This window comes from Athene noctua, chromosome 3, assembly GCF_965140245.1.
Source record: "Athene noctua chromosome 3, bAthNoc1.hap1.1, whole genome shotgun sequence".
In the NCBI taxonomy this organism is placed as follows: domain Eukaryota; kingdom Metazoa; phylum Chordata; class Aves; order Strigiformes; family Strigidae; genus Athene; species Athene noctua.
The window spans coordinates 53,387,769-53,411,369 of NC_134039.1; the positions used below are offsets into that span (position 1 = coordinate 53,387,769).

General features: G+C 43.4%; 1 protein-coding gene across 2 annotated transcripts in view; it reads left to right on the forward strand.

Moving 5' to 3' along the window:
* The window catches only part of SLC38A1 (solute carrier family 38 member 1), a 41,778-nt gene extending 19,700 nt beyond the window's left edge, over nucleotides 1-22,078 (forward strand). The window contains exons 5-17 of one of the 2 annotated variants that reach the window (XR_012633421.1): nucleotides 3,332-3,405; nucleotides 5,048-5,140; nucleotides 5,450-5,531; nucleotides 6,746-6,828; nucleotides 7,727-7,785; nucleotides 7,918-8,043; nucleotides 10,266-10,345; nucleotides 11,527-11,627; nucleotides 14,818-14,936; nucleotides 15,972-16,113; nucleotides 16,223-16,320; nucleotides 17,329-17,511; nucleotides 20,753-22,078. Coding sequence is in view for 1 of the 2 variants with exons in the window: in XM_074902994.1 (XP_074759095.1) it covers nucleotides 3,332-3,405; nucleotides 5,048-5,140; nucleotides 5,450-5,531; nucleotides 6,746-6,828; nucleotides 7,727-7,785; nucleotides 7,918-8,043; nucleotides 10,266-10,345; nucleotides 11,527-11,627; nucleotides 14,818-14,936; nucleotides 15,972-16,113; nucleotides 16,223-16,320; nucleotides 17,329-17,430 (1,159 nt within the window). In the remaining variant the exon portion in view is untranslated. Of the gene's footprint in view, nucleotides 1-3,331; nucleotides 3,406-5,047; nucleotides 5,141-5,449; nucleotides 5,532-6,745; nucleotides 6,829-7,726; nucleotides 7,786-7,917; nucleotides 8,044-10,265; nucleotides 10,346-11,526; nucleotides 11,628-14,817; nucleotides 14,937-15,971; nucleotides 16,114-16,222; nucleotides 16,321-17,328 lie in introns of both variants that reach the window. The other variant, XM_074902994.1, reaches the window with a different exon arrangement.
* Nucleotides 22,079-23,601: the final 1,523 nt, after the last annotated feature.

Genomic DNA, 23,601 nt, shown 5'->3' on the forward strand with positions numbered 1-23,601 from the left:
CTCAGAGGAGCTTAATCCCAGTATTGTTGATAAGTGCAGCCTAGACCAGGAGTTCTCAACCTTTCCTTCACCACAGACCCCCTTTAAATACCTTTTGTGGCTGTGGACCACCAAGACTTAATTCAAGATTTAAAGCACTAGACCACATGAAATGTTTATTTCAATTTTCTCATGAAGAGTCTTCAATTTTGGAGAGAAGGGCAAGTAAATTAATCTGTTAATAGACACACTCATAACATCTTTATTGCAATATTTCTATATGAATTTAAAATAAAAGCATCAACACTCTTCTCGGTCAAATAGCCCATTTTATGGTATTTTAACGTGCTAATTCTGAATTTGATGTCAATTTTTACGTTAAAATTCGATGAAAAGTTTTTACAATTCTTCTCACTTGCCCCCTTGTTTGTGTTCAGTCACCATATATTTTTGTTTACGGGTCCAGGGCCACCACTTGGAGGAACAGACTTCAGCCCCGTTGTGGCCCTAAAGAGGGCCATTTGGTTAAGAGAATGTCTTTAAGAGAAAAACTGCCTGGTTAAAGTGGGTCCCACCAACCATACTAGCACTGAATATACTAGCGCATCAGGGCAGGCAGTGGAGGGGGGATACAGCTTGAGTATGAGAGGAGCATTGAGGGGAGGGGGCTGTGGGAAAAGGAGGTGCAGTACTTGCCACAAGCCAGATCAAATATTTCCAGGCTGGATGTTCCCCACCCCTGCTTTAAGCCTTCACAGACTCCCTGTGATGACATCGCAGCCACCCAGGGGTCTGTGGACCACAGGTTGAGAACCACTGGCCTAGACCAAATAAGAGCATCCTTTCCTGTATGCAAAAGGAGAGAAAACCTTGCTACAGAAAGATGACACAAAAGGCTTGGAAAGTTAGAAATGGACCAGGCCACCTAGGGGTGGCAGGAGCACTCATCGCTTCTGTGGTTTCATCCTGGAGAGCCAGGACCAGAGTGATAGATCGTGTTGCAGACACATACGAGCCAGCCAAGTGCAAGGTGCATTCAGCCTGCATTTAGCCCAGCAGTGCACACTATCTGAAAAAACCTGCTGAGTCACAGGGGCTTGTTAGATGAAGTATAGTGTGAGATTACAACTGGAGTTTCACACTTCTTTCTGCAGCTGTGCTTCCTGCTAGGGTTGTCTGGAAACAGTCATGAAGCCAACAGCCTAGCTCCTCCAGAGGTTTAGGGCAGGTTGGCAGAGCGGCCCTGGGGGAGGCTGTATGGTGACAAACCCCATGCTCTGCCATGCTCTTCTGCACCCTATACCTTATGAGTGTTCAGAGCTGTTCTGTGCAGTGAGGCAGGTGACTGCACGAGCCTTACAGGTCTTCTGGCCCCAGATCCTGGAACTCTACAGAGGGCTGGGGACAGTACGTGTTTCAGCTGATCTGGTAATGTGGCAGCTGGGAGCAAACAGCAGTGGCATCACAGGAACAGTTTGTTCTTCCCAGCACTGTATCAGTCCCCTGCTCTAAACTGTTTATTCTAGATTTGTTGGGGGGAGGTGACTTGCATGTGCCAGTTGCTTGCTTAGCTGCCAGCACTTCTTTAAAAGCAGGCAAAATAAAATTAGGGGAGTGCTTTTGGGACTGCAGCACAAGCTCCCCTGCTTCTGTTTTGAATTTGTGCAGAGCGAGTGGCATGGACATTTTCATTCCTTTCCAAGGGGTGGTTCTGGCACAAATATCCCTGTCCATACCGCAGTCCTAACACAAATAAGTTTTTCATACAGCACTAATGAAAATGCCAAGTGTCTTTGTAAGAACCCTATGGGGAGCTAAGGACAACAGATCAGATAAATACCTGGCTGCTTGGGAATGTTATTTTTACCACTGCAAAGGCTCCATGAGCTCAGTGCCTGAAAAACGGGAGCTTTTAATAATAAAATAGACTTGATGCTGGCATGTGGAGCCAGAGCCATTTGGGGCTGGGAGTGAGTCAGCCCAGCAGCGGAGCACCGGGGGCTGTGAGCACCATGCTTGCAGGCAGACAGGGGTGTAACAGCTCTGCAGGGAGCACGGGCAGGAGCAGGGCTTAGCAGATCTGTGAAAAATGGAGCAGAGTGACCTCAGCCAGCACAATCTCCCTTCCCTTCTCCACCTTCTCGAAGAGAAACACCCTTTGGGCTGTGCAGAGAGTGTGTTGTTATTGTCAATCATCCGTCTTTGTTGGCAAAAGAGCAGTTCCTCCCATCACCTCTTCATGTTTCTCCCTGCTCCTCTGGCCCCAAGAAACTTGTGGGTTATTATTTGGCGCTAAAGTATTTCTAGTCTAAAATAATAAAAAAGTGGGGGGAGGAGGTTTCTCATCCTGTTCTTTTTATGTATTCCTATGAAAAAGATGTGTTGCAGCTATCTATGGCAGCAGCTTGTTTTCTGTTAAATTTTAGGCTTGTTTTTCTCAATGTCCCAAGGGTAGTTGTCATAATAAAAGAGAGGAATTGCCAGCAGATTGTCTGAATGCTCTTCACACACATCATGAAAACATCATCAGGTCTTTGTGTGTCAGAGTGTTGGACGGAAAGGCACACATGGTGCTTGGCTTAAAGACATAGAGCAATGAGCAAATGTGGTTTTATGCACATAGCCCCCAGCACTGACTAATTATCATTTGTGCCAGCAAGTTCCCTACACAAACAATTTGGTCATTACTTCCTGCAATTCTTCTACATGAAGTCAGATTATGGATCATGGCAGACTATAAGTGACATCAGTGAGGGAACACCAGTCTCTACCCAGGCAGGGTAAAAGCCTTTGGTTTCTGCCTTTATTACCAAGGGAAGCCAATGGAGCCTTAATTTCCCTTCTCTTCCCCCTATTTGGGCACTGAGAGACACATAAAAAGCTACTTGGGCCCCGCTTTGGTAGCATATGAAACATATCCTGGGAAAAGATGCTTCCATTTCATACACAAGTCCTTAAATAGAGGACTTCCCTTTGAAATTTTTACTCTGCTTCCAGGAAAAAAAGCTTTATAGAGTGAGTGGTGAGGGACATACCTGGCTCATCCCTGTTCTGATTAAATGTTATTCTTCCTTCTTTCAATATGGGGAGGTGTAATTCACTGGCAGACTGTGCTCTGCAGCTCTGTAAAGTTTTACTTGGTTGAATCCCTCTGCATGTAGAGCTTTCTGCCTCCACAGTGATGTTGTAGAACTGCAAACAGCATGTGAATCACATGTATTTTTAAGGTTTTTTGCATTGTCAGAAGAGTACAAAAATTATCTTAAAGTCGACAAGAATATGACCTGACATGAAATATTGTGATGCTGGAGCTCAGCTCTTACAGTAAAGTTTATTCTCCATTCTTTTGTAGGCTGCTTTTGGTTTCAGTGACGCTGCTGTCTATTTATTCAATATATCTCCTGTTGGTGTGTTCAAAAGAAACAGGTAATTTAAGATGTTATTATACCATTTCAGTAAAATCATAAAGTAGAGGTGAAAAGTGTTCAAATAAGGCCAGGTGCTTTGTGTAAGATGGATTTTCTATCACTTTGCTGATACAGTAGAAAGACCTAACACATTTTGAGTCAGAAGCCCAGAATTAACAAGCATTTATGACATGGCAATGGAGAACAGCATCTGACCATCACTATAAAGAGAAAAACTTAGGACAAACAGTGAATTCTGCTATCACGAAATGTTGTCTTCAGTGAGCTAGAAGGAACAGCTCATACAGTTTCTCTGCATTACAAAACCAATTGCAAATGGAATATAATGAACCTTTGCCTATGGTGAAGCTTACATGAAAATACAGTTTGTCCTTAAAGGTTAGTGTGAAGTTCCTAATAGCCTTTGTGGTGTAGTACAAGGTTTCCTAGAAGAAAATAAAAGGGAACAGTTCTCCACAGAAAGAAGCGTATCTGTAAGCAAAATATATCCTAAACACAGAAATTAGAAGTTACCCACAGTGTTAAATGTCACTGTGCTCTGAAGTCCAAGAGTCTCTTTCCTTGGGTAACAATCTCTGAAGCTAGATTTTTTTAAATTATCTGTGCACAAGAACACAGTAATATATTAATATGTGATTTGGACACACATGAGTTACTGTTATATCATGTATAATGGCAACAACTGCCTATTTAAATTAGGCACGTATGCCTAATTGTGGACACATTTGTGCCCTGTTAGTTCCCAAAATCTAAGCCCTGGTTTTATGCCACTGGTACATTTAAGCTCAAACTTATTTTTTATACAAGCTTCAAAGCAGAAATGTCAGCTATAAGGAAATACAGAGAAAACCAAACAGTGGCATGCATTTTAAAAACCTTCTGTACATTGTAACATCTGCAGTATTTCTCTTTCTGTTCTCATATATCTGACCATCTTCATAATGTCCAGTCTTATTCTCAGCCTAAATCACAGCCAAGGAAAAAAACATTTAACAGAAACACGAACCAATTAATAGAGGAGTTTCTCAAGCTTGACGGATATTTTAAAAGAAGTCTTAGTTATAATTTACACCTTTCCCTGCTTTTACCAAAACCATACCACACTGAGAATTCACAAGTTAAGTCTTCGTCATTAGAAATTGTAAATCATCCTGTAAACCAGTGGCTGCCCACATTTAGATTGTTTAGTCAAGGTAAGCAAAATTGCAGAATCACAGTACTGTGTCTGCTGTGGCCAGGCTGCCATTGCTGACTTGTGGATCCTGCTGTACCAAATTTTGTCTGGAGAGGAGGCTTTCGACGTCACTCTCATTGTGGGTGCAACCCTAATATGCCAGGATGCGGATACCAGAATTTAACTTGTCACTAGGGGTATAGACAGACTCATTAAAGGGGTGTAATAGCCTCATTAAGAGCTTCAATTTCAGAAGTGACCAGTAGCCAACGATAACATTTATAGACGTCAAGAAAACATTCCTACATAAGTCTCAGCCCTAGTAATTACAAAAGACCTCTCTATTTGCTTGCAAAGGGCAGATATGGCTGCACAGATGGGTGGTTAGCTGAAAAGGAATCGTAAGTGTTCCAACTCAATGGCTTTCACTGCTGTGTTTGTTACCTTCTCATTTCTTTTCATGCAGGCTGCATGGTGTATGAAAAGCTGGGTGAGCAGGTCTTTGGTACCCCAGGGAAAATGATTGTCTTTGGATCTACATCTCTCCAGAACGTCGGAGGTAAAGGCGATGAGGGATATTGAAAAGCAAAACACAGGAACATCTTAATAATGTTACAGCTACCAACCAGACAGTTTGTCCTCTCAATAACATCTTGGGATCTTCATGCCCCTCAGTATAGCTGTGGCTAATAACTTTGCACGCAGCCCTTTAAAAATGCTGTATTACCAAATGATCAGTCTACAGTCAGTTATAGTTCAGGGTCTTCTATCATCAGACATTGATGTGCGAAAAGGTTCAGCATGCTTCTCTGTACTTGTTGTTCAAAACATCTCACTGTTTTCTAAACTGACTTTCTTCTTCCTCCAGCAATGTTGAGCTATCTCTTCATAGTCAAAAATGAGCTGCCTTCTGCCATAAAGTTTCTAATGGGAAAAGAAGAATCTTTTTCGTAAGTTGTATTAATTTTGGTGATTAGATTATAGAATTTAATGTTATGTAGGTAAGTTTAAGCATATGTTTACAAAAGCTCTTAAGTGTTGAACATTCTTTAGGTTTGTCAAAATAGATTTTCACATGAATATCTCAGGGGTTAATAAAAACCAAGACAGCTTTGGGAAGGAAAAGAGGATGGATAGGAAATGAAACACTAAATCATCAGTAGTTACTCTCTTTGCACACCAGATTTTCATGAAGAATTGTGATTTATACAAACCTTACCATAGAATCCAATCTTTTACAGCACTTGGAGATATTGGGAACAATGCAAGTTTATTATGTATTTCCCTGCATTTGAAGATATTGGGAACAATGCAAGTTTATTATGTATTTCCCTGCATTCTTAGCATCTTGCAGGATTTTTCCCCTGAAGCACTGTTCATAGTATTAAATTCTTTGATAGTAGCATATGACAACAGCAGAATAGTACACTTAGATTCCTGACATTTACCACTCCTTGACATTTACCAGCTTCTTTAATAGAGGGGTGCTGTTTCTTTATAGCAGTAAATATCCTTTGTACTGGGTTGTATGGTATGCTGTAGTGCATGAGAAGAAGGTAGAGATCCCATTCCTCAGGCTTTCATACTAAATTGGACCGATCAGTGGAAATAGGTCATACAGAATGTCACTAACACTGTCCCTTCTCCCCTTTCTTGCTTTCCACCAGGATTCAAAGCACTTTGCTAGAAGGAGTTGCAGCCTTGGGCTGGCTAGTGAGTGCCAGCCTGTGGGATCTTGGTTTGCCACTCCAGGCACGTGCCCGGGTGGTTTAGCAAACAAATCACAGTGGCTTCCCCTGCCTCACTGTGTTGTATGTGTGGCCCTTTGCATGCTCTTTCCTCGTCCTGGCAGGGTGGCTTATATCAGGTTACGGAGGGTGTTGTTCTGCCTGTCAGTCCCACTCACTGATCTCAGCAGTAGGATGATGTTTTGTCTATGAAAAATAGAGTTGCATCTGAGTCAGAGAAGTTTTAAGGGCTGGCTACTTAATGAGTTTACAAAGTTTAGATGTGTCCCCCATTGCTGCTTTTGTAGGAGCTTGTAGGGTAAGACCAAAGATAGCTCTGTAACTGCAGCAAACAAAGAGGATGATGACTGAGGGTGGGGAAAACCAGAGAGGGTTTAAGGTGTGCTCATGGTGGCTTTTTTTAATGTTTTATCCAGGGCATGGTATGTGGATGGGCGGATTCTTGTTGTCACAGTGACGTTTGGTATAATCCTCCCTTTATGTCTCCTTAAGAACTTAGGTAAGATTCAAATGCCTTTGTGGGAATAAAATAAAGGACCCCAGACATCATGCCATTGACAGCAACACTGGCCACTCAGCTGTAATAAAAAAAAGTCCTCTCGTAATCTAAGCAGCCTCCCTGGTCCAGGAATAAGCTGTGTTTTGCACATCTTGGAACAAGTAGGCCTAAATTGTCACAGCGGTTGAACTCAGTATAAACCAGCTTCATCCATACAGTTGTGGAAATTGATTTTGAAAATTACAGTTAAGAGGGTTTTAACTTCATAAGGCAATACTATTTTATGTGTAGCCCATAAAAATAAGCTCAAAAACTGTGAGATTACCAAAAATAACTTATTTTTCTATCAGCATCAAAATTTTTAGTGGTGGGGTTAATTGGAGATAATAGAGTAAAATTTGAAGTAAAATGTGTATAGAAAACTGCATTTTCAAATGTGTTTGAGTTCACAGAGATGCCAGTAGGTACACAATGTATTTTTTGAAACCATGTAACAAGTTTTAGCACTGAAGTCCTGTTGGGTTCTTCCTTTTGAGGAAATAATCCATACTCAGCTGAGATGGCTCACATCAGGGAATCTGGGTCACATTCTGATTGCAGTTGCACATTTTCAATTATCACAGACCCTTTCAAATGTAAAATTGGTTAAACTGCCATAAAGGTGACCTTTTGGAAGTCAAACCGGTCAGAGCAAAGTTCAGGTCTGTCTGAGAGCCGGGAGCCTTGCAACATGGGAGACTCCCACACCAAGAGGACATGCTTTTGTCCTTCCAGAAGCTCATGATACATATTAAATGTATAATACATTTAAACTTCTCATGAGGCAGCAAAAGGAAGTGCAAACTAAGATATGGCTAAAAAATAATTTTGTATGAGATTTCCTTTTAATTTCTTCCAGGGTATCTTGGCTATACCAGTGGATTTTCATTAAGCTGCATGGTATTCTTCCTGGTAGTGGTAAGTTCACCTTGCATTCTTTGTTGAATGAGAGTCACTTGATAGGATATTCACAATTTCTCTGATGTTTTAATATTAATTTGATTTTTATTATTATTTTGAACAATTTGCTGTCTTCTACTCTTATTCTAGGTTATTTACAAGAAGTTTCAAATTCCCTGTGGTGGATCGGAGCTAAATGCAACATCATCTATTCTGTCAAATAGCTCAGCACATGAACATATGTGTAAGCCAAAGTATGTTATCTTTAATTCCAAGGTATGTTTCTTTTTATAATACTTATTTTTAATTCCCATAATAAATGCACCTACACCCCATGTTCTTAATCCAGTCAGCACCACATAGGGCCTGATTCTCCATGCTTCCACTCATGCTCCAATGGTGAACACACAATGGGTCTCCTCACCCAGTCTTACGGAGATGCTGTGCTGAATGTACCTCCTTGCGATTTTGCTCTGCCCTGGTAGTAGATGTGCTAAAGCTCTGAGCCTGAGCTACCACTGGATAACTAATGCTTTCCTTGGGAGAGTTTTCTTTTCCACTGCTTCTTACTATCTGTACTGCAACTGCGCCTTTAGGCTGTAGTTCAGCAGAGGCTGAGTAAGCCATTCCTACACCACAGAATCACAGAAGTAATCCCTCCGTCCTTCTGCACACAAATCACTTCTTTGTGACAGGGTACGTGTTTCCATAGCCATATGGTGAACTGGGTTGTGAAAATGATACAGCTGAAAGCTAATCCAGCAAAAATTTTATTGCCTTTCAGCTGGATGCTTTCCTCCATCGCCACACAGCTGCAGGAAAAGTTGTACCAAGAGAATGCAAAAGAGCAACTGGCTGTAGCTGTGGGAGCAGGAGGATTGCTCCTGTCAGCTGTGCTGGGGCGCAGTGCTCATTAGGCAGTGCCTTATCCAGCAGGACAGGGTCCTCAGGGTGTCGCAGTCGCATTCATAGGTAATGCGCCTGTATAGCATATGTGTGCAAAAATTAAATTTTTTTAAATTCATCCTACCAGCTTCAGTTGAGGAAGCCAGTCTGAACACTTTCCTGTAGTTAGTGGTAGCCATCAGCCCAGATCTGGTGTGACAGACCAAGAATTAGTTAACTTGATGTGCAATAGCAGCTTAAGTGTAGGTATATTTTAGATAGCATTGAGGGGCAGCCTTCTCCTACAGTAAGTGTCAGCATTCGCCTCAGAGCCAGTGGAGACCTATCGGAAGGGTTGGTCCATCTGAATTAGGCACAGTGGAGCTGAACTCCACAGATTTGCCCTTGGGGCCAACAGTTTGCCAGTCATGTTAGCAACTTTGGTGTGTGAGAGGAGACACAGTTTCACAGAATCAGAGGATGGCTGAGGTTGGCACAGGCTTCTGGAAGTCAGATGGTCCAATCCCTCTGCTCAAGCAGGGCCGCCTAGAGCCAGTTGCCCAGCACCATGTCCAGGCAACTTCTGAATATCTCCACGGATGGAGACTCCATAACAGTAGCATGCTGTGAGTGAGGGAGAAGAGGCAGCACAGGCCTGGGTGAGGAAGGACTTCTGGAGAGCACTCAGTGTATTTACTGACAGTCAGGCCTGGGGCGTAGCCCAGGACAGCGTCTGTGGGAAGGGGATGCCTCTGGCCAGTGTGAGCAGATCTCAGAGGGCCGAGGAGAGCTGCATGTAGGGATGGACTCATTTTGTCCTTGCAGGAGGACCTGTTTTTGTATGATCTCTGCTCATACCCATTCCCTGAGGAGAATGGAAGTTCCTGGGCGCTGAGATCATTTGTGAGGTTTGGCTGTACACCGAGGACTGAAACCCACTCAGGTTTTTGTTGGAGAAGGGGGTGAGGTCCCCCCCTGGAGACCTCCTGTGCTTCCTGGTGACGTAACAGTCTCTCTCTTTCCCCAAGGAAAAGTATGCTCCCTCCACACCCTCCTAGCCCTTTTGTTGGCCTGGGAAATGAAGGGACTCAGTCTGGTACCTTGAAATATACATTTATTTGTAAGTTCTGCATTCCTCTTCTCTTTTCTTACAGTCTGGATATGGGCTTCCTCTTCAGGACTTCAGCCTTAGCACCATGGGTGCTCACCCCTCTCCATGCCAAGGCAGGGTAGCGTAGCGGTGACCCACCATACATCCCCTTTATGCGTGACGGTGTGTTAGTAACGGTGACAGTGTCTGGGCAGGGAAACCCATCCCAGGGAGCAAAACCAGAAGCCATGTGGTGTCCAGTGCTGCACTCTGTGAGCAGAGTCAGGACTGTGCTGGCACGATCAATGTGAAGACTTTGTCCTCCTGTTGAAAGAGCACTGCTCTCCATATTTCATTAAATACGTGCTAACTGACAGGTCTTCTGCCTTCTCTAAAGGCTCTCAATGTTTGGTTGAAGGGTCCAGAGAGTTGGGAGCTGAGGTAGTTGAACACAGATCATTTCTTCACGCTGCTGGGGGAAATACTTCTTCTTAACTTCTTTTCTGAAATTCTCTCCAAACAGACGGTGTACGCTCTGCCCACCATTGCTTTTGCATTTGTGTGCCACCCATCAGTCCTCCCGATTTACAGCGAACTTAAAGAGTAAGCCTTTCTCTTTTTTTTCCCCAGTTAATTGTTTTGAACTGCTTTACAGGGAAAATGTTAGAGCAGAGGTACTCTGAGTCATTCATGCCATTCGGAGGAGATGTGCTTTAGTAACACCCAACAAGCCAATGAGCATAGCTGTCAGCTAGGAAATCTGGCCTCCCAGGCGTGCGGCTGGGGCGGGGATGAGGGAAGTTGAGGATAATGCAATACTTTGGGATTTTTTTCTCTGGAAGTACACGGCAGCCTGGGGAGAGCCAAGTTGTGCCGGTTGTTATTTGGCATAGGAGAGAGGCATGTGTTCAGCTAACGGCGTTTGTCCCAGTGAAACTAAAAATCTGTTACAGTATCAGGAAAAAAAAGTACTTTCAGACTTGCCTGTACTAAAAGACCTTTCCCCATACGGCTGTCTCGCTGACGCCTCCGGCTGGGCAGGGCTGTGGGGAGCTGGAGACCAGCCCTGCTGCGACATCACTGGCAGCCCTGGGGGGCTGCAGTGGGGTCCTGGGCCATGGGGGGAGCCCCATGGGAGAGGACAGGGTCAGTCAGATTCATGGGTGCCCTCAGGTCCCAGCCACTTGCTGGGTGCTTTGAGTTTCAGGTGACTTCAGCAGGTTCCCAGGGGCCTATTTAGGGCATCCCTGTGTGGATTTAAAAGTCTTAAGTTTAGGTACTGGAGTGTGAATATTTCAGAACAAATAGCTAAAAATGAAATGTTTACACTTAACCTGTTTTACAGGTCTGTAGTGGTCTGCATCATCCATTATCTTCTACTCACGAGGACACAGATATTTCTCTGCAAACATTCGGAATGTTTTCTTTTTCCCTCTGTACAATTTTACTCTTGCTTTATTTTGACCTTTTAATTTAATTACTAAAGTGTTTAAGGGCTGTCCCTCTCCTCTCAGCTTCACCTTCATTCTGTTTAAGTGGGTGTGGACAGTGACCAGAGCCACAGGGCCGACCCACCATTTCTTGACTTAAACCCCAAGTAGGGTCTGTTTCCCCACCCCTTCTCTTACTTGTGCAGCTGTCAGTTAATTCCTGTTTCAAATGAAAATGCATTCATGACTCTTCCCAGAATGAATATGTTTATGCAGAGACTTAATACATTTTTAAACAGGTATTGAAAAATCCAGCCCAACCATTTTTGTTTTCTTTTTTTCTTCTTTCTCCAGCCGTTCACAGAAAAAAATGCAGTTGGTTTCAAATATCTCATTTTTTGCCATGTTTGTGATGTACTTTATGACTGCCATATTTGGCTATTTGACTTTCTACGGTAAGTATGCAGTTCCTTACTGATCAAAGTAGAAAGGGAATAAATGTGAAATCAATAGCATATTCCAGCTGGAACAGAAAGTCCCATCCACTTATATTAAAATACTGTTTTAAAATAATTTTCCTTAAAGCTTTCATAGTGAGGTACAAACCTTTTCTTCCTTTCCCCTTGTGGATGAAAGGCACAAGTGAAAGTATTATTTGCAAAAGGCATATTCAAAATATGAGGGAGAGATTTGTTTAATAGAATTGGGGATTAGCTGAGCCCCACTAAGATTTTCATTCCTAGGTCCTCAGCTGAATGTTGTGTACGATGGTAATGACTGAAGTGTGCATATCTGCATAAAATGAGACAGATTTGAGAGCAGGTCCTAGGAAATGAGTATCAAGTCAGCCATTGCAGTTTTTTCTTTTTTTTTATTGACGCTTTCATGTTAGAGCCAAAGGACCAAATATTCTCCCTGTCTCCCTACAGCTGACCCCTTCAGGTCTTGATTAAATAAACTGGCAGCGAAGGTGGGGAAACTTCGTGTGTTGTCCCAGTTCAACTGCCAAAGGATGGTTATTTCAGTGTCTGAGACTTGCACCCTGTCTCTTTTCATGCATATCAATTCAGTTAAAGAAACAAACAAATTATGCTGTATTGCTAAAGGGTACAACATGAATGCCCTAAAGTAGGATAAAATATGAATGTTGCCCAGGAAGCTGCTCCTATGTTCCAGTATAATGGGAATGTTGAAAAGGAAAAGGAAAAAGGCTTTTTCCATGAACCCTTAGGAGGTTACAAGACACATGACAAAACTGATGTTTGCCTTTTACCTCAGAGTCACCAAAAGGTCATCAGTGTTTTCCACCCTATTCCAAGTGACCTTTTTGTTACAATCTCCTCATTCATGATACCGTTCCTTGTGAGCCATGTATTGCAAGAGAAAGAAAATAAGTAAATATGAAATGTGGCATTTTTTTTTCAAAGGTGTACCTATCTCATATTTGTTTTCTCAGGCTCTCATTCTGATTATGAGGCCTTGAGTCTGCATGCATTGAAGTGACTTGAGGTCATCTGTTCTAATTTTCCTAATAAAACCGCAAATACGCTGCAAGTGACAACAGCAACAGCCATTCTCATCCAACTGCTCCTGTTCAACACATTTTCGTAGAAATGCATCAAATTAGCAGCCCCAGGGAGCAAGTGGGTGTAAATCAGCATGGACCCCTTCGCTTTGGCAGGGAGGAGATTCTGATGTGATTGCCCCAGGGATCTGAGGAGGCAGATCCGTGGCGCTCCTCTCTGGGAATCTCCCACACCCCTCAAGGACGAGGGTCTGGAGTCCATGGAGGAGGTAGGGGCTGCGTCCTTCTGGCCCTCCCAAGGGGGAATGGTGGAGGAATCCCTGGGGTATCTCATGTGCCTCTCCCCACATCAGGTGTCCCTGCTACCCAGCGCCAAGAGCCCGCGGGCGGAAGCTGTGCAGCTCTGCTGGGGCTTCTGCAAGGGTCAGTGCCATGACAGGCAGCAAAAAAGACACCGAGGGAGTAAAAAATTCCTCCACTTTGATCCTTCTTCCCCTTGAGACTGACAAGACCTTACCTTTCATATGTTCACTTACAGTTTTCTAACCCTCTTCTCTACCCTTACCTGGGTAAGAACAGCATTTTTATTGTGGCCATTTCTTCTTTACACCAATAATACTTGTCTGTTTGCTGTGTTCTCAAAAGTGTTGCAGTGATGACTATATTTACATTGCAGAATTACAGAAAAGAGGTGTTTTTCTTCCCCTAAAAGGTCACACTGTGGTTGGGCTCTGTGGTGTATCTAGCTGAAAGGAAAACAGACCTTCAACTGTAAGCCTTGCCCTTCACTTCCTACCTGGCTGCAGTCCGTGAGCGGTACAGAAGTTGCAGTCTGTGCTTGCAGGAGCAGAGTAAGCTCTGTGTCGCAGAAGCTGTGCATGTGCCCGGCTTGAAAACCCCACTCCTAATCTGCAGGGAGGTGGGAGAGCATTTTCTTTCTCCTGGTGGGATTCAAGCACTGCGTAGGTGGTTTTCACTGGTGGTATCTCCCCAGAAAGGCGTCCTGGGGGAGCGCACACATTTTGCTGCAGGACAGATCCCTCTGCCTCCAGGAATACATGAGGTTTTACCAAGTGCCAGAGATTTTAAATTAGTTGTGGCCACCGAGTGCCCTTAAAGGACTTCAGTTTAAGAGCTGTTATGTTTTACCACCAGCTTTCTAAGATTAGCAGGCAGAAACAAAACATGAGCCTAAAAAGGGGCAGCAAGTATGTTTTGTGGTGCACTTAAACAGATGCCCCCTTAGGTTATTGCTCGTACATATTTAAAAGTTAACAAAGCAAACACGCTGGTCCCTCAGCAACTTGGTTTTCCTGTTGGTTAGCACACACAGACCTGCTCTGCACTATTTATCATAGCTTCAAGGAAACATTTTTGCAGGAGGTCATACTAAAATGTCGCCAACGCCTCCCCATTAGACACCCCTCCATGATTTGTCTTGGCTGCTGGGGCCGCTGGCCGGCGCAGGGCCGACCTGCAGGCACTGCGATGGGGATGGCAGGTTCAAGAGAAAAAAACATCAGGGCAGCCCTCAGAGGAGCTGCCGAGGGATTTGAGTGCAGATGTCAGAATGTCCCACTGAGAGCTGACCCGAGACAGGCTTTATTCTTGGTTGAGAACAGGGACACTGCTTTTTGCTGGAAGTTTATTTGCTGTTTAGACTAATTTAGCTCAAAACCTTGTAGTTTATATTAAGATCAGCCATTGCAGTGCATGTGGTTATTTTTATATCATTTTAAACTTTAAAAAAAAAGCCCATGGAACCAATTAGAAATAGCTTATTTCACTTTACTTACTTTTTTATATATGTATTATTTGTAAGCAAGCTTTTGTGTATGTCTCACTGTTGTCTTTCCTACAGTGAAAATTACCTTAGACTTAGGCATGTGCTGTCTTGAATTAGGATGCATTCCTAAATCAGACCTCCAAAGGATTAATCTGGAATAATAGGATCTTTAGGATTTGGTTCAAAGCACTGTTTTAACTCAAGAATGTTTCATTCCATACTCTTTTGTTTGCAGATAAATCACTTGTTGTTCAAGAAGGCTGTTGTTAAGCAATGATTTTTGTGAACTAATTGCCTGTTTGCCAGAACACTTACCTTATTGTCTTTTCCATAGACAATGTGCAGTCAGATCTTCTTCACAAGTACCAGAGCAAAGATGACATCCTCATCCTGACCGTGCGCTTGGCTGTGATTGTTGCGGTGATACTCACGGTGCCGGTGCTGTTTTTCACTGTAAGTAAAAAGCTCCACACAGTTTGGAAGTCGGTAACATCTCTACACAGTGTGTTTCCTCAAACCACAGTCCAGCAGTTGCTGAGACAGTGATGTTGCAGCTACAAAAAGAGCTTGAGATTGGATCAGTCTTTTCCCACACCAGACTCCCACTAACTTCTGGAGAAGTTCCCCCTGCAGGAAGGAAATAAGTCACTTTTGGTCTTAAATCTGTTTTAAACTGAATCCACAAGGGCCCCCTCTTACTTCACATTACTTCTCTGGAGCAAGCTCAGAGGTGAAGTTCATTTTTAGTGCAGAAGGATCCCAAGAGGCATGTTGGAAAGAGAGGAATATCCTACTGCAGTTTTTACAGAGTCACAGAATTGTCTAGATTGGAAAAGACCCTGAAGATCATCCAGTCCAACCATTAACCTAACACTGACAGTTCCCAACTACACCATATCCCTCAGCGCTATGTCGACCCGACTCTTAAACGCCTCCAGGGATGGGGACTCCACCACCTCCCTGGGCAGCCCATTCCAACACCTAACAACCCCTTCTGGAAAGAAATGCTTCCTAATGTCTAGTCTAAACCTTCCCTGGTGCAACTTGAAGCCATTACCGCTTGTTCTATTGCTTATTACTTAAAGAGACTCATCCCCAGCTCTCTGCAACCTCCTTTCAGGTAGCTGTAGAGGGCGATGAGGTCTCCCCTCAGCCTCCTCTTCTCCAGACTAAACACCCCCAGTTCCCTCAGCCGCTCCCCATACGACCTGTGCTCCAGAGCTCCAGACCCTGCACCAGCTTCGTTGCCCTTCTCTGGACATGCTTGAGTAATCCAATGTCCTTTAGTGAGGGGCCCAAAACTGAAATATCAAGTTTTGAAATATCAAGTTCATTTTAAGGATTATTTCAAAGGATATTGCATCAGAGAGCCCAGAATTTCTGACAGAACTATGCAGCACGTCATATTAAGAACCTGTTAAAATAAACCTGGGAAGCTTTGAATTGCCTTATAGACTATTTCTGACAGAGAACTCTCTCTTCCTACAGGTGCGTTCATCATTATTTGAGCTGGCTAGAAAAACAAAATTTGACTTATGCCGTCATGTTTTGGTTACTTTTGTTCTTTTGGTTATCATCAACCTGTTAGTCATTTTTATCCCAACCATGAAGGATATTTTCGGAGTCGTAGGTACAGTATCCTGGTTTTGTACTACCAATAAAAGACTGTTGCTAATCAGCAACAACAATGATCAGCTGTTGCTGACAGCTATCAAAACTCATTTATTTGAATTTTGCAGGTGTCACTTCTGCCAATATGCTGATTTTCATTCTTCCTTCATCGTTGTATTTAAAAATTACACAGCAGGATGGATCAAAATTGACTCAGAGGATTTGGGTATGCATTCCTTTCCCATCAATGCAATGCTTTTGTCATTCCTTATAATGTGCTAGATGCAAAGCATAACTAATCTGAACATATGTGTGAGCTTCTTTAAGTTACTTTCCCTCGTTGCTTCAGCCAGTTGGCAGCCGTGCTTGCCCTTCTCCTTTGCTTACCCAGTAGAGGGGCCGTCCATGGAGGGCACCTTGTGTTCTGGGGGGCGCTTCTCTGCAGTCAAGGGGCTCTTCCTTGGCTGGAAAGCAGCAGCTCTGCAAGCAGCTGTAGCTGTCAGCAGGGTGCGGGTACCCCTCCAGCCTGTTTCAGGAAACCTTTCATCCCAGAAAGCTTTCTCCGTTACAGATCCAGAGAGCGTGCAAAGCTCTCTGTTTGTGCTATTTCTTATGGTTTAATAAGTCAGACTTAGGGATCTTCCCCCAGAAACAGCCAGCTGAAATGTTAGCCCTTTGGCATGCATGAGCAGATGGGAGTGGGCCTTGGAAAGATTTCCTGAGCCCCAGGAAGAGCTGCAGCTGAAAATATGCCACACTTTTGTGTATTCCCAGTCTAATGGGGCGTGCATTGGAAGCATCGTAAGGTCAGACCTTCCTGCTCTAAGCAGGCAGGAAACCCGTGTTTCACTTGTGGCTCCATCCACAGACCCCAAGGCAAAAGAGCTGAACTTTGATGGACATGTATTTGATGGGAAAAGTAGACTTATTTTCATGAGGCTTTGAAAAGAGCAGAACCAATTGGTCCACTCACTTAATCCTCTTTAGGGATGATCAGTGTTTAAGAAGTGAATTGAAAGAAGAAAAAAATTGGGTTTGGAGTTCAGTGAGTAATTATTAATGATGCTAATCTGTTTAATTATCTGTGGGTCTTGTCTTTACCAGAAATGCTATTCCATTTTAATTGATAACTTTGATACATCACCTTGTAAATCTCCTTAAGAGGAGAAGTTAACATACTTGAATTAATTGTCTTTTCTTTTTAGTCATTAATTTTCTCTCCTTTTTGTTCCAGGCTTCTCTTTTCTTGGCATTGGGGATAATGTTTTCCCTAGTGAGCATTCCCTTGGTCATCTATGACTGGGTACAATCAGGAGGCAGTGCTGAAGGCCACTGAAGTTCACCTCCTTCTGAAGACACCCCTGTTTGCTACACACCAAAATCACAACCATCTGTTCTCTTATCTATTCCATCTTTTGTGAGTTTACTCAAATCAAATCCAAATAATGATTATCCAGTACTGAAAATACTGTTATGGGTGTATTTTCTTGCAGAAAACAGACCCATTTTTCTAACAGGCATATCACTCTGCCCCCAGTACTGAGTTACCAGATCAGCACTAAGTCTGTGTTAATTGTCTGTAAGACTATCTAGAATGTTGTTCATAGGAATTCATCACAATTAATTTGTTTCCCCTCTTCCACCCATGAATTACATTGTTCTGTTATTATCCTTAGCCCTTCAACCATAAGCTCCGCTCCTTTAGGGCAGCAGCGCCTGTTGTTATCAATACCAACTCCAGAGATGTCAGTTCACACCCTTCCCCACCCCTGTCTTTTAGCCAAAACTCTGCTCTCCAATTGTACACGTCTGGTTTGTTATTTGTTCTGTTGCTGTTTTGTGCACCATTTCCTCACTGGGTTAAGCGTACCACTCTGGATACAGTCACAAAAGGCACCACAAGAGCATAAATGAGTGTTGTATAAGCGTAGGTCCTAAATCTGGTACTTCTCTCTAATGTTCTGGTGGATGAGTTAGTTTTAGGGCTTGGCCCTTTTGTGGCTTCGGGTGTAGACCCGTGTGTGTGTGTGTCTTTGTGAAGAGGTGCAGGGGGAGGACAGCCACCACCATCAGCCACCATTCCCCTGGCACACTTCAGCTGGAGCCTGACCAGAACTGGACCCCAGACCATGAGTACTTGAGTCTGAAGAGCTGCAGACGCTCGGAGATTTCCATAGGAAGTCTGCATTTTCTTCAGCATTAAACCGTTTACTTATGCCCCACTTCTCTCAGAAAAAAAAATACCAAGCTCCAGTTTGACCAAAACCTACGCATATAATCATCCCTCATGCCTTTTTCCATTCTGGGATTCATTTGTACATACCTTCTAGAGGCTGGCTCCTTTCTTGCATCTTACGCTCCTCCCACTGAAGTCAGTGGATTTTTTGGCAGCAGCAGAAGCAGGATTCGACTCACCCTGCCAAACTACTGGATTTCTAATGAAATTGAAATCTGTAACATTTCTTTTAAACAGAAACACTTTTTATATTTAAAATGTTTCATTTACATTTCTCATCCGTTCTCCATAAAAGACATCCAATTACTACTAGCAGAAACACTGTAACTTGCACCTGTTGTCCACAAAATAAGCATTTGCCTATTGCCTTATAGCTGGTGTAGAGAACTACTTGTAGAGACTTAAAACGCTAAGCAGGTGATTGCTAACCATCCTGAGCAGACATCTTCTATTAGTGCACTGCCAGCAGCATAAACATGTTCACTTTGTGTCATTCACCATGTGAGCTCAAAAGTGTCTCAGAATATGAACCTGGCTCCCACTGAAAGAACCAATGGCTAAAGGGAGCCCCGCATCACACCCGAGGGTTGAGTGATGCCCTTGGTATGCTCGAGCCATTCCTGTCAGTATGCAGTGACCCTCTTGTTCCCAGTAGCTGGTTCATTTCTGACTCCCATTGTAACTGTGGAAGGAGACTGTCATCAGCTGTGTGGAACCTGTCATTGCAGCTTGCTCTTTTTAAGGTTAGGGTTGTAGAATTCAGGAACTTGAGATTTCTGTGAGCTGTTGAATAGCCTCAATTGCCATTGCCTTGTCCTGCGTGGCTTGAAGTCACTGAGAGTTGAGACCACAGAGCACTTCTCAGGACCTTGAAAGTTGGTTTCTACAGGTAACATCCAGAGAGGTTAATTTGGGGCCTTCCTTGGAATTTGGGCATCAAGATGCAGAGTGTTCATGCTGCAGAAAATAAGCCTGTTAAACCCAGACTTCTAGATCTGTACCTCAGCCTAGGCAGTAAGGTACCCAGCTCTGCTCATACTCCACCAGGATCCAGAAATAAGGCAGAGTGGACTCCGCAGGCTGCCCAAGTCCTTGGAGTAGCCCAGCAGCAAGAACGAAATTGGAAGGCTCCTCCCTCTGGGCAAGGTGACCTGCTAGACTCCAGTGCAGGGTTTCCTTACTGTCTTCTTCCTGGCCCCCCAGACCTTCACTCACAGGCTCCGAGCAAGGTCTCCGGTGTGGCATCCTGCCCCCCAAGCACCCCTCAGCCCAGTATTTAAGGCACGAACTGCTGAGCTACCCAGGACCCCTGGGCTAAGGTCATGTGTGCTCTCCTGCAACTTGTCTCAAACCTTTGCTGCAGTGGTGTAGGTCACCAGTTCTCTGCGCTGTCTCTTTACAAGACTGATCCCCGCCTCTATTCACAGAGAAGTCCATACCATAACTTACAAGCCTGGGTGTTGGTCAAGCTCTGAAGAGAAGAACCTATGCTTGGTTCCTGTCTCCTCACAGCACATTCCAGGCATCTTCCCAGATTGGGATGTAAGTTTGTGGCACCTCTTTTGCAGGCACCCAACCCTCCTGCAGCACTGCAGCAGGAGCCCAGCATATCATTCCATTCTCTGACTCAGCTTGATGGGGTCACATTTTCAGATGCCTTATAATCTCTCTGGATCTTATGCTAAAAAAACCTAACTCACACCTGAGAACACTGTAGTGTTATCCTCAGGATGCTCCAGGGCTCTCCTGCTTTCCTCCCCCCTTTATCCTTCTACTACTGATTTGTGAGCAGTGCAGCTCTGTGCATTGTGAGGTTGTGAGAGAGGAGATCCTGTGAGCAACTTTCAAGGGACAAGGTATGAGCTAGAGGTCTGATCTGCTGCACAGGGTCTTAGCAAGGTCACAACTGCGACACCTCCCTCCCCAACCTGCGCTACCCCCACCCCTGCCCCCACAGTCTGCAGTCTCGTGTTTAAAATACCAATCACTGAGTTTTGGCATCCAGCTTCCTTCGACTTGAAGGGCTGTTGAGTGACTGATTGCTCCTTGCATCTTCCCACATCTCTTCCATTACTACCCATCTGACTCCTCTTTGCTATTCTGCTTTCTTTTTCCCGATTTATTTGTATTCTGGAGTTTTACTGGATAAACAGGGAGAAGAATGAGCTGGGTGTGTGCATAGAGTGAAATTACCCAATGTACTGGACCATCAAAGCATATCTTAGATACTGAAAAATAGATACCCAAAATACTGAGTCTTTAAACAGACTTTATTTCTGGGTCTCTGAAAAAAAAAAGAGGGAATTTTGCTTAGACTGATTTACTGGCATCATATTTATAGATATTTATGGAAAGGAATCATGTGTTTATTGATGTCTGTGGTAATGAACGTGAAATAACGTGCTTTTTGTTTTCTCATCAGGTTTATACATTCTTAACAGAATGCAATAGACCCTGCTGTAACTGTCAACATCAGTGATGGATGACAATATTTGTATGAGGTTATCTGTAAAATGTACTGCTGTTATTCAGTTCATTTGGAATAGTGAACTTGTAGCCAACAATGTACGAGTCCCACATTGTAGCTAGGATTTTAAGAGCACAGTGAAATGCTGTAGGAGTTTCTCTGTTGTTAAATTAATAGGATCCAGAGTACCGTATCTACTTAGTAGGTGGTAGCATGCTTTCTTTTCATAGAGAGTTTTATCACTATTGTGAGCACTGCAAATGTCAGACTGGATGCAAAATTGCTCCTAATAACTACAACAAAATACTTTAAAATTCTCATTTGCATAATAGCAACAATAGATTGGTGAGGGACAAGGAAGGACTAATTAGAAGCAGGACCTCCTAATAAGATTGTAGGAGTTAATCCTACACTTAAAAGACAGCCTTGCTGCCTCTCCTAGTCCACACCATATTGCAAAGAAAATAGTCATGAGCTTAAAGCACTCTTACAGTTGCAGAATACAGCTGCCCTTCTCTGTCCAATGGCAAACACGCCTAGTAAGTAAAACACAGTGAATTGTTATTTGGGAACAGTATCTCAGGAGCAGTGACCTCTCTGGGTGATGCTTGCTCCTGGTCAGAGGGCCAATGCCAAATCTGTGACTGGCGCAGACACTTTGTAGGGCTGACAGGGACTGAGCAGTGCCTGGCCCGTGTGCAAGCCCAGGGCATAATGGCCAGTCTCATCCTGCGAGGTCAGGGGATGGGCGTCCCCATCTGCTCCCGAGAGCTGCTTTCCTGAGCCACATACTGACCCATAGCTTGTGCTCCACTTGCAATAGGTCCCACATGCAAATGCAGGTTGGGTAATAAATGGGTTGTCTGTACATCTGCCTTACAATGAATAAGCACCCAGCTCTCTGATACTAACAATGGTATCTCTAGCTTATCTTTAAATAAATACATTTCTTTGCTTGAACCTTACATTAAGGCTAAAGAGCATCTTGGTCAAAATAAAACTTTCCATGTGGTGGTGTCCCACCTCCAGTCCTACCGTCCTCCTCCAGTGCCTGTAGGAGAAAGGCACAGCAGAATGTACTCAGCTCCATCAGCAGCTCCACAAGATGGCTTTATTGACTGGCACCAGGGTGCTTTCTTAAACAATTCCCCAGAGCCCTTGATGTCAGGAAAATCCTTAGTTCCTATAATTTACACAAAGAATGTTTTATTTGTATCTAATATAACGATTTCTGTAACAAACTGTGAAAAAAAAAAAAAAAAGAGAATGAATTAACAAAAAGTACAGGGCTGGAAAGGTCTAGAATTCACAAATTGTACACATGCCTATGTTTCTGAAGACAAATCTATGCAGTTGTGTTGTATTGTAGGAAATTTCATTTTTATGTACATATATATATTGTAAATAAATAGGATGCTGTATATTTTTGCAGTTGTTTATCCCCTATGATATAGAAGTGTTAGATAGGCTCTGCATATTAAGAATAATTTTAATAGAAATACAAATACTTTAGCTTCTGACTTAGCAAAATGTATATCCTTTCCTTTCTCCCAAGAGTTCACAAGTTTAATCCTAAACTTGAAATTATAAGTACATTGCTAATGTAACAAGAAAAACAGAAATATAAGGTCCAGTGAAATCGCTAGGATTAATTCCAGTGCATGACTCCCTGTTTTCTCAACAGCAAGTTAGCCAGTCTTTCTGCTGGGTAAAATACCTCCCTTGTAAAGGGCCCCTTTGGTACCCAGGTACCTCTTACCTCCTCAGCTGCGGTCAGGTGGCAGTAAAATGCTGAAAAGGCTTTATGCAGAAACCAGAGCAAACTGTAGCCAGCAGTTTGACCCAGCATTATGCCATGTTGTATCCAGGCATGCATTTACCCAACTAATACAAACAGAAGTCAGGGCAAGACTTCTGCATTTCTATTTTCAGCCCCCAGAAATGCCTGTAGTTCAGAAAAAAAGTACTACAAGCCAGGGATGGGCAGCAACCAGAGCAATCGGTGCCATTTCTAGCCAGCTCCCTTCCTGCAGAGTCTTGCAACTGCTCCTCCACCATAGACCCAGGCATGCCGCTATCATATGACCAAAACACTAGCACCCGAGGCTGATGAGAGTATCCCCAGCCAGGGACTGCTTGCACACCCTACCCTATGAATGGGCAGGGGCCAGCATTTTGGTCACGGGATAGCTGCATGTCCAGGGGTGAGGATGATGGGAGGGGAAGTTGTGTATGTCCTGAGAGTGCCTCCGTCAAGAGTCTTGTTTAGACTTTCTCGCTGGTAAAGCACAGAAACATGTTTTTTCAGGACTGCTGAAAAACTGAGGTTGAGAAATACATCTAAAAATAATTGTATTTTTTTTCCATGTTTACTTTATGGTCTTGGATGAAAATGAAACTTGAAATAACATTTGCTTTCACCATGGGCACAACTTGGAGGAAAAAACCTATATGCAGTCACTTCTACAGAGCTTTTCAAATTAATACAAGTGTATGTTTTGTTTTCAGTGTTATAGCCAACAAAATATAAACTGCAAAGGTATTTTTCCACAGGACTTGAACTTTAACTTGTTTATAGAAACCCGTTTTTAGTGTCCCAGGGTATGTTAAGGCTCACCCAGATCCAGTATAAACAATACTGTTTGAATGATGTACACTTGATATGAGCTCGTCTCTAATAGATTGTTGAAGTGAGTCATTGGTAATATTTTGCTCCTGCTAACATCACCATACTTTGTGCTGCTCATATCCAAATAAACGATGCAGTTTTTCAGTTTCTGTGTGTAAATAAAAAAAAAAAAAAA